We start from the raw sequence: 9,324 nt of genomic DNA, 5'->3' as shown, positions 1-9,324 counted from the left end.
CATAATCAAGAGTGGCTTCTAACGTCATCAATGTGTAATAGACTTTGTTTGTTTAGTGTGTTTGGTATTATGTATGCATGTTGAATATTGAACAATTTTATATGTTTAATGTTTACTAATTAGTAATTACTATGTATGTTTAGTGTTTACTAATTCTATATATGTGTAGTGTTTAAAATTAGTTATTACTATGTATATTTAGTGTTTACTAATTCTATATGGTGAAATATGATATAAATATGAAAAATATTAATAATGAATTAATGATGTTTGATAAAATCTAATCAAATTTAATTTAATCATCCATTTATTTAATATAATTAACCAAGTTATTCAAGCTTAACAAAGGAATTTTATACGAAGTTTTTAAATCAATACAATTTACGTCTTCAAGTATGCAATTTGAATAACAAAAAACAATGAAAAAATAACAAAAACCTGAAATTTTTTTTTTTTTTTTTTTTTTTTTTTTTTTTTTTTTTTTTTTACAAAAAATGCCATTATATGCGGGTAACTCGTAGAAAAAATTGACCCGTGCTCGTTTCACCAATGACCCGTAGATACCCGACCCGTACCTGCCCAGCCCAGCCCAGCCCGCCCGTTTGCCAAGTCTATCTGTGGATAGCCTAGATGGTTATAACAAATTAAAGATAATGTGAATAGGCATATAGTCTCATGTTCGATTTTCTATTTGAGCATCTAGGGTTTAAGAGGGAGGTCGTGGCAGTGAATCGCTATGCTAGTCTTCCCGAAGAATTAATCAAGGTGCATGTAATTTGGATCGATATTGAAATGCTCACATATGTGAACCGCGTATAAAGTCAAACGGTGATATGCAGTTAGAAAACTCAAATTACATAGCAAGAAAATATTTCACACAAATACCGCATCCGAGGCCAACTGCTAATAAATAGAGGGTAACTGTAAATTATAACTTCATCTGAGAATTATACTCAATGAATAAAAATAACATTTTTCTCTCAGTGTGTTTCTTTAACTTTCTCTCATTTTCCCTCACTTTCTCTCCAACCAAAAATCAAAAATCAAATCTCTCATCTAAATTCTACAAAAATCTATATTGAAGATCTCAGGACCTTCAATTATTTGAAGAAATTCGTTAAGTTATGATGTAGCAAACTAGTGAACATATTATACAGCATGAGATAATTGTGTATATTAGCTAATTCAGTTAGTAGGGTCTCTTATTGTTTACACGAGGAAGAGGTCTCAAGATCATATTCCAACGCAACACTGAGGTTGAGGATTTAATAAGTGACAGCGAAAATATTTAAGAACAGAAAACCAGATATATGGAAAGACAAAACAACTATGAGCCTTGAAGAACCTTTGTTAAGGTACTCTGCAATACAGCAACTGAATCTATGGCAGACTTGGCGAGCCAGCTGACTCCCACTTTAAGCCTGTGCTCGTCTGTCGGTAATCGTATCAAGTATGCAATTTTCCTTGCTGCAATAAGGGGAAATTCAAAGCTAAAATACAATGCCCAAGCTGAGAGAATTCTCCAAGGTTCTGAGACATGTATAACATTACCGGTATGGCCAATAGGACCTTCTAAAGTTAGCCCCTCGACGAAACTTGGAGAAAGAGCAGCATCATTTCTTCCCAGAGTCATCATCTCACCTAAATTTTGAAACCTGGAAACAAATGGACAAGGTTATGTGGATTTCATGTTTCCATAGATGGTCTATATTATGCAATATATTGGCTGAAACATGTAGCTACATCTAGGTGTTTCGGATTAAAACTTAACAATAAAAAAGGTTTCCTAATTTCCAACCTAAATGGCAATAATGGACGGTCATTGATTGCTGCCCACAAATTCCAACCAGTAAAATCAGCTTGTTGAAAGGCGACCTGAGAAGGTGGGCATGAAAACAACTTGAATTGACAAATAAGTAGAAAATTTACATTACCAAATCAATATCAAGGCATAAAAAAAATTTCAGTGCAGAGTTGAAGTACTAGCATTATACCTGAGCAGTGGCTGGAAGAAGCCTTCCATCTGAGTCCCTTAGAGCCGAAGAGTCACCAAGTGCAAATATACGTGGATGGCCCTTAACACGAAGAGTTTCATCTGTTTCTGCTTGTCCTCGGGCATTGATGGGAAGTTCTTGGGGGTTCCTTGAAGGTTCCAGTTGAGGAAGAAGAGGTTTAGACCCAACAGTCCACAGTACTAAATCTGCTTCAATACTTTCACTTTCTAATCCCTTTATAGCTGGTTGAAGTTCCAATATATATTTTTCAGAATTATGTTCACTTGCAATATTCAGAACTGATGCACTAGCTACAGGTATTACTGAAGTGTCATCTTCACCAACTCTTCTTATGCAGCTGACAAAATAGCCCAAGAGAAGTTGAACTTTCCTAGCTGAAAGAACCTGGCAACAAATAACACACATAATGTAATCCTACAACTTAAGAGTGAAGCATGCTGATTTAAATAATGTTTCAAGTGAAAGGCAAAAGCAAGAAGCACGATGCTAAAAAAATTTGAATCCTAACTTCTTAAATTAATATAATTAATGAAGGTATTAACAATGACCTCTCCTGAGCTTTGAGGAAAGTATTAAATCATTCAAGGCTACTTAAACTTTTCATCTTAAATCATGTGACATTAATCTTATCTTAGTTTATTAATGGCTTTGAGGGAGGTCTCATTACAATATTAGAACTTTTGGGTCTAATAAATATTTCTCTCAAACCTCAGGGGAGATCATTGCAAATTACCTTAATAGATGAGAATATATTATAAAAATTAGAACACAATGAACAAGAAAAAAGAGAAGACAACTTGGCTGCATTTAGTAGGGCTATCACTTAATAGCCATTCCAAATGACACTCAGCGTACTTACAGGTGGTACCAGTTGAATCCACAATATGCTCTATGAACTTAACAAAAGCAAAATCAAGAAATCTTGAAAAAAGTTCACTTATCCTACAGCTAAAAAATAAGTGTAAAGATGCAGTCCATTTTGAACCCATACAAATATCACAGAACATATTTTCACATCCCAGAATCAAGACATCTTACTTTCAACGCAGCTTCTCTACTGCCAGTGGGGGCAGCTGGACATATGGTTGTTTCCACGTTAATAGCTTGTACTATTCCTCTATCCTCCAGCCTCTCTGATAGTGTTGCAGCTAATTCAACCCCAGAGTAACCACAACCAACAACAGCGACACGAATCAGGAAGCCCTTGCCAAAGTTCCTCCGCTCCAATGCACTTAACTTTTTGTCAACTCTCTGCATCAAAAGGATAACAACATGAAGACCCAATAAAAGTAACCTTATTGAAGTTGTAAAAAGATATCTGCCCTAAGATATGAATAAAGAGAAATATTCCATCCAATCCAACTCTTACACATGCATCCTCCAGTGTGGAGAAAGGCAATGCAAACTCTGCAGCACCTGGTACAACATCAAGTTTCGGTTCAGCTCCCAAAGCAAGAACCAACCTGGCTGCCCAGGACAAGAATGTAAATTATTTGGGACCTCTAAAGTCACTTAAACTGAAACACAAGAATAAATATGCCTAGAAGATGATAAAAAGTACGTCTTATAAATACCCCAAAGTGTAATTCCACTGTCAGTTCATACAATTTTTGGCTATGCATAATATTATCATTGCATTCCATCAGGCCATTCTTTGGCCTTTTACATAATTATAAGGGTCAATCTAGAAATTGTGACATATATCATCAAAGTTCTAACATGAAACAATAATGCTTTTAACAGAAATAATAAAGGGGTGAGGTACTGAGGTTAGGATAACATAAACCATACCAGTCATACTCGATCAAGAGGCCACTTTCAAGCAGTACAGTTCCTCCACATCTGGATGCCATTGGGCTGCTCATTCCCAAATGGTCAGAGGGAGTCAAGAGTTTCACCCTGTCTTTGAAAAACTGCACACCAGTATTTGCAAGCAACTTTGAAAAATGAGGAGCTATTTCCCATGTATCTACTTCTGCTTACACATACTTATTTTCAGTTTCATAGCCATGAAAAGAAAAAAATGTATCCCATTTTGAACATCCAGGTAAATCATCAATAGTATAAGAAAATGCCAGCACAATTTAACCACAGAAGGTCAAACCTCTAGAAAGAAGCTCGTACAACATTGGCTTGAAAACAAAACGTTCAGACTGATCAACGAGAAGTATCTGGTGTCACCACATTCAATGAAAATTAAATGGTTAATGAATGTTTAAATGATACACGTGTAGACAATAATTAAGATTCCGAAGCACCAACAATGTCAATATAAATTTTCTCTCTTCTTGCTCGTTGTTTCAGGGAAAGAAGTTGCTACTGAACATCAGTGGTTAATTATTCTTTTGTAATATTCTTGGTATTTGAAATGAGTTTAATTTGCTTGGAAGACAGTGTAGTTAAAGTTAATTGCTTAACCTTGATAGATGTTTACCAAGATTTTCTTTATCTTCTGCTTCTTCTTTTCTTTGGACAGGAAACGGAATAGAAAAATAGTAGACTAAGAAAGAGAGAAAGAAATACATTTGTGTAGCGCCCTGGCCTTCTCCCAGGATTAACATCAATGTGGAATCAGATGACTAAGTTTAATTAGTTATTTAAAGAAAATTTTCAAGATTTAAGTGTATTACAATTTCAAATCAAATTAATAGCTAAAATTTGGTTTTCCGAATTTTGACTTAATTATTAAAGTAGGATTTGAATGACTTACAAAGAATAGGTTCGTAGTTTCTTAATCTGCGTATCGCGTGGCTACAGTGAATAGGTGTCATTTTATACAGATCAATGCAAGAATAATACGATAAATAAGTTGTTTCCTCCCAATTTCTTATCCTTGCCTCTAGTGGCTTCTTGCTTCCCTCTTCTCTCGAACCCTATTCACTCCTCAACTTCTATCCTTTTCTCTTCTCTTTCCCATAATTTCTCCCCTTTCTGATTATTTTCTCTCTTTCTTTTTTCTTTCCCTTGTCCTAGATCAAGCTTTCCTTTGTACATATTATATCATTCACATGAAAGCAATCATTTTCAGTAAACAAACTTTATAAACAAACAGTTCACTGAAAACCAACAACAAAATAAAATTTTGGCTATCAATCTCTTTGTGAGGGAGATATGCTTGGTCAGAAGGATACTGATAATTAGGGATTGAGGAATTATTTTTATTTAAGACAACAGGGATATAAATAATTTCTGTGGGTACTCAAATGGTTAGGGTGTTTGTCTTATCAGGATTAAATCACTTTTAGTTCAGAGTAGATTTCTTTTGCTCGTGATTTAGGCTATTATAAATAGGCCATATGTTGTCTTCAAAGAACACTGATTGATTATTTAAATAGTAGAATACTTGAACTATTTCTCTTTAATCTCCCTCCAAGATCTGTTCCCTTTTAATCTAATTCTCTCCTCCATCTTTCTCTCTTCTTCACTTCTTTCTTTTACTTTCAGGTCCTAAATCAATTAATATCAAAGTTCATTTTACCTAAATCAGTCTCTTCCCTTTTTGTTATGTCCAATGTCAATTATACTAGAAATCCTTTGTCCTACATCACTAGGCAAAAATCCCCAATCTTCTAATTTTAGTCTTTGACAACAGAAGTTGGGTTAGGCAACCTTTTCTAATGTTTCTGAAAAGATATTAAAAGCAAGTTGTTGCATTTTAAGGATTTCTTATGAACTTACAGTATCAAGTTTTGAATTTGAAGCAGCCAAATCAAATTAATCTTTTGTTACTTTATTTAGCAGAAGGGTGGATATTGAGAAATTCTTTATACCACTTACAGTTAGAGGTGTGCTTTAGGAAGTTCATTAAAACTTAGAGTCAAATTATAAGGGTTGTCAATTATAATTTTTTTCCCTAGTTCTACAAAGTATTCAAAACTCAGGGGACTTGAAGGAACACTATTTGGGTTTCTCTTTTTCATTGGAGGAAAAAGTTAACCTTGTCTTGTACTTCAAGGTTCTCCTTCCTTCATGCTTAGCAACCGGGTTAAGATTTCAATGAAGCCAAAGAGGTGTTTTAAAGAGCAGGTGAGAGATGAAAGTGTTAAGATCAAGGGTGAGGACTTGACCATTGGGTGGCAATGGTGGTGATTTGGTGCTCCCCAAACAAGTGAGTTTGGGATGAGGGGGAAGAAATGTTGCTGTTCATGGTGGAGTGTAGCGTTAGGCAGTGAGATACCAAACTCATGATTGAAGTTCTCCAAAACTCTAACGGAATTTGTGGAAATCTTTTAAGGATTAGTTGTTATTTAATACGGTATGAACTTTTAAAAAAAATGATCAACAAATAATAAAGAAAGAAGAATGCTGTTTCAATTAATAGATAAAAATTGAATACAATTTGGATGTTTGTCACTAATGCTTTCTTTGTTTTAGTAAAGAATTCAGTGAAATAATTTATAAGTTATGCCCTTCAGTTATAATGATCTATGGAACTACAACTTTGTAGAATTATGATAACTTATAGGATAACAAATTGCTAGCAAGAATATGCAGAATTACATTCATTAAGCAACCCCTCGAGTAGCAAAAGTAAGCTGAAACACTCATTTGCATTAAAGAACACAATTGAAAAGCACTCAGATACACCTAGAATATCTTAAAATAGATCAATCAATACTACAACTAGTACCAATCTAAGCAATCTCGCCTTCTAGTTATTGAATTCCAATTTTCTTCCACCATCCAATAGAAACTTCTTGTAGAAGCTAAGGTACTTCAACATATCAGTAGTATAGTTTTTATCTGAGAGTAAATTTTGTATCCATATTTTTAAGAAACAAGAGAAAATTTACTAATAAAATGAGATTTAAAAGGCTCAACAAGCTGTTCATGAAAATGAGGAAGAACCTAAAGATGCAAAAAAATGGTCTATATAGGTTATATTAAATGGCTCTCAAAAAGCTATGACCATCTCAAAAGATAAAACCAAGAGACAAAATTACCCCAAAACTCCCATGCAATTTGTAAAGAAAACCAAAGTGTACTGTTAATCTTTCAAGAAAGGGCCAATAAGATAATAATAAACGGATTCTGTCCTAGGAAGCAATGAAGTCTTGCTCATGTCAATCTTCAAAAATCCTTATACTTCATATTTGTCTAAATCACCAAAAATAGTAGCCAAGAATGCAAAACTCTATAAACTTTGGTCTTTCTCCATTGCCTAAGACATGAAAATGTATTAAAAGAAAAGAATTAGAAGTACACCACAGGCTTAAGCAAACATGCAGTGTAAGAAGAGATGATAAACAGTTCCATTTGCAACTTGTATTTGGGTTGATTTATCTATCAACTACTTCCATTTGCTACTTGTATTTGGATTGATTTATCTAGCAACTATTTCCATCTGCTACTTTTCCTGCATGTTCATTTGGGTTGATTTATCTATCAACTACTTCCATTTGCTACTTGTATTTGGATTGATTTATCTAGCAACTATTTCCATCTGCTACTTTTCCTGCATGTTCTTCTCTGTTCCACAAGAAGTCTTGTAGGAACAAACTACAGATAGCTAGACCAAATAATACAACTAAAAAGCAATGTGCTTTATTTTAAAGCAGCTGTTATAACGTTTACTTCATGAAAGATGAATGACAATAGTTTAAAAGTTAGGGGAAATAAAAGAATAGCAATAATTGCAACAAACAACATACAAAAAACTTACTTGCGGCTTTTTGCCATCAGGCCACACAAGTGACTCTAGTCTTAAAGCAGTATACAAGCCTCCAAAACCACCACCTAATATACAAACTCTTGGATTCTGTAACCATAAATTATTTGTTGTCAATACAAATGATCAACCAAGAATTTTAATTTTTCAATTGCTTTATCTGGACAGGAAAAATAATGTCACAAACACAGCAATATGGTAGCAATATATGAATTGCAGCTCGACACCTGCAGACAAAAAACACATAACTCCAAAACTAAGAAGCCTAAATTGAATTTGATTTAACCCTAAAACAATAAAACTCAATCTCCAGAAAAAAAAAAAGGGCAATCTTGCATAACATAGATTCTCAAATTAGAATTTAAAAAAAAAAAAAAAAAAACTAAATTACTAAAACTAGAATCAGATAGAAATTTGCAATAATTTTCCTTTTTCCCAGAAAAAAAGGGTCACCATTGGAAGAATTTAGGATGGAGGAAGTTGAACCTTCTTATCTGGCCAATTATAATAAGTATGAGGGGATGTTTCCGTTTCAGCTTTAGGTATTTCAAGAAAATCCTGATTACTCCCCGTAGAGGCGGAAACAATAAATGGCTTCGAAGAGGTTGTGAATCTTTTGGAAGAAGAATGAAGTAGCTGACTCCATTGCTTTGGTTTTGATCCACCAGATACACCTACAGAGAACATATATATTGTCAGTTAAATTTTAGCATATTCAAAAACCAATAGGCTAGTACATTCAGGAAGCGAGCATACGTTTGAAAGGTAAAAGCGAAGATGAAGCTAAACCAGAAAAGGCGATTAGGGCCATTGATGATGACAGACGCCAGAGAGGATGCAAATGAATTATAAGCCAGGTTTCTGGCTCTGTGTGGCTCTTTATTTCCCACGCTACCTGCCTACAGTTAAAGGTGGAACAAATGGGCTGGGTTAGGCGGGCCAACCCTAACCCAGCCCACATCAAGCCGACTTTAACCTGAACCACGTATATCTGGTTGGGCGGGTCGGGTCTTCATAGACTAACCCAACGGTTTGGTGAGTTGTATATTTTTTAAAAATAAAAAACCCATCCAACCTGCGCCCCCAACCCAAAAAAAAATTAAAAATTTTAATTAATTAATCTTTTTTTAAAATATCACTTTTACCCTTAAAATATAGCCGTTTTATAGCAGTTGAATGGGTCTTTTTGGTCATTTTCTTTTCTCATTTTTTTTTATAAATAAGGCCTAAACTCTCATATTTTCTCATATCCCAAATTCTCTCATTCTCTATTAAAATCTCTCAATTATTCTATTTATTGTCAATTTGCTCTCATTTTAATTTTTATTAGTTTTTGCAATTTTCAATTCATATTTCCAAATTCCAATTTTCTTTCTTTAATTTTTTATTTATTTTATATCTATTTTTTTTTTTTTAACTATAATGGATAGATGTTTCCATCCCATCAATTTCGATGATGAAGGAAATTATCATAGTCCCCCTGAATTTACTAACGTAAATGCAGTAGATTCAAATAGTTTTGCTTTCCCATTCTCAGAATCCGATACACCTCATAATATTCTCTCCCTTTCTCCCCATGCTACTACAGCTCCTTGTGGTTCTAAAAGTCGTCCTCGTCCAACTCCATCTCAAGCATAAGCG

General features: G+C 34.1%; 1 protein-coding gene across 1 annotated transcript; it reads right to left on the bottom strand.

Annotated features, from left to right (window-relative positions):
* Positions 1 to 931: 931 nt before the first annotated feature.
* On the bottom strand, positions 932 to 8,542 carry LOC116106474 (alternative NAD(P)H-ubiquinone oxidoreductase C1, chloroplastic/mitochondrial-like). The gene is made up of 11 exons (XM_031392838.1): positions 8,440 to 8,542; positions 8,170 to 8,357; positions 7,678 to 7,773; positions 4,120 to 4,186; positions 3,807 to 3,990; positions 3,385 to 3,478; positions 3,054 to 3,266; positions 1,995 to 2,399; positions 1,799 to 1,875; positions 1,552 to 1,655; positions 932 to 1,467 (listed from the first exon to the last, which is right to left on the bottom strand). The coding sequence occupies exons 1-11, from the start codon at positions 8,492 to 8,494 to the stop codon at positions 1,328 to 1,330; spliced, it is 1,623 nt and encodes a 540-aa protein (XP_031248698.1). The 5' UTR covers positions 8,495 to 8,542; the 3' UTR covers positions 932 to 1,327.
* Between the last annotated feature and the right edge of the window lie 782 nt (positions 8,543 to 9,324).

The sequence above is a fragment of the Pistacia vera genome, unplaced genomic scaffold, assembly GCF_008641045.1.
Source record: "Pistacia vera cultivar Batoury unplaced genomic scaffold, PisVer_v2 Contig517, whole genome shotgun sequence".
NCBI classification, from domain to species: Eukaryota; Viridiplantae; Streptophyta; class Magnoliopsida; order Sapindales; family Anacardiaceae; genus Pistacia; species Pistacia vera.
The sequence above is the reverse complement of the archived record's forward strand: the minus strand, read 5'-3'. Positions and strand labels throughout refer to the sequence as shown.

What these genes read in the sequence shown, in the direction of transcription:
- LOC116106474 (XM_031392838.1), bottom strand. Translation starts at nt 8,494, where the DNA reads ATGGCCCTAATCGCCTTTTCTGGTTTAGCTTCATCTTCGCTTTTACCT. An exon ending in CTGATGGCAAAAAGCCGCAA is followed by an intron (nt 4,187 to 7,677) that starts GTAAGTTTTTTG and finishes TGGTGACACCAG; the next exon opens with ATACTTCTCGTTGATCAGTC. An exon ending in AGGTCCTATTGGCCATACCG is followed by an intron (nt 1,468 to 1,551) that starts GTAATGTTATAC and finishes CCCTTATTGCAG; the next exon opens with CAAGGAAAATTGCATACTTG.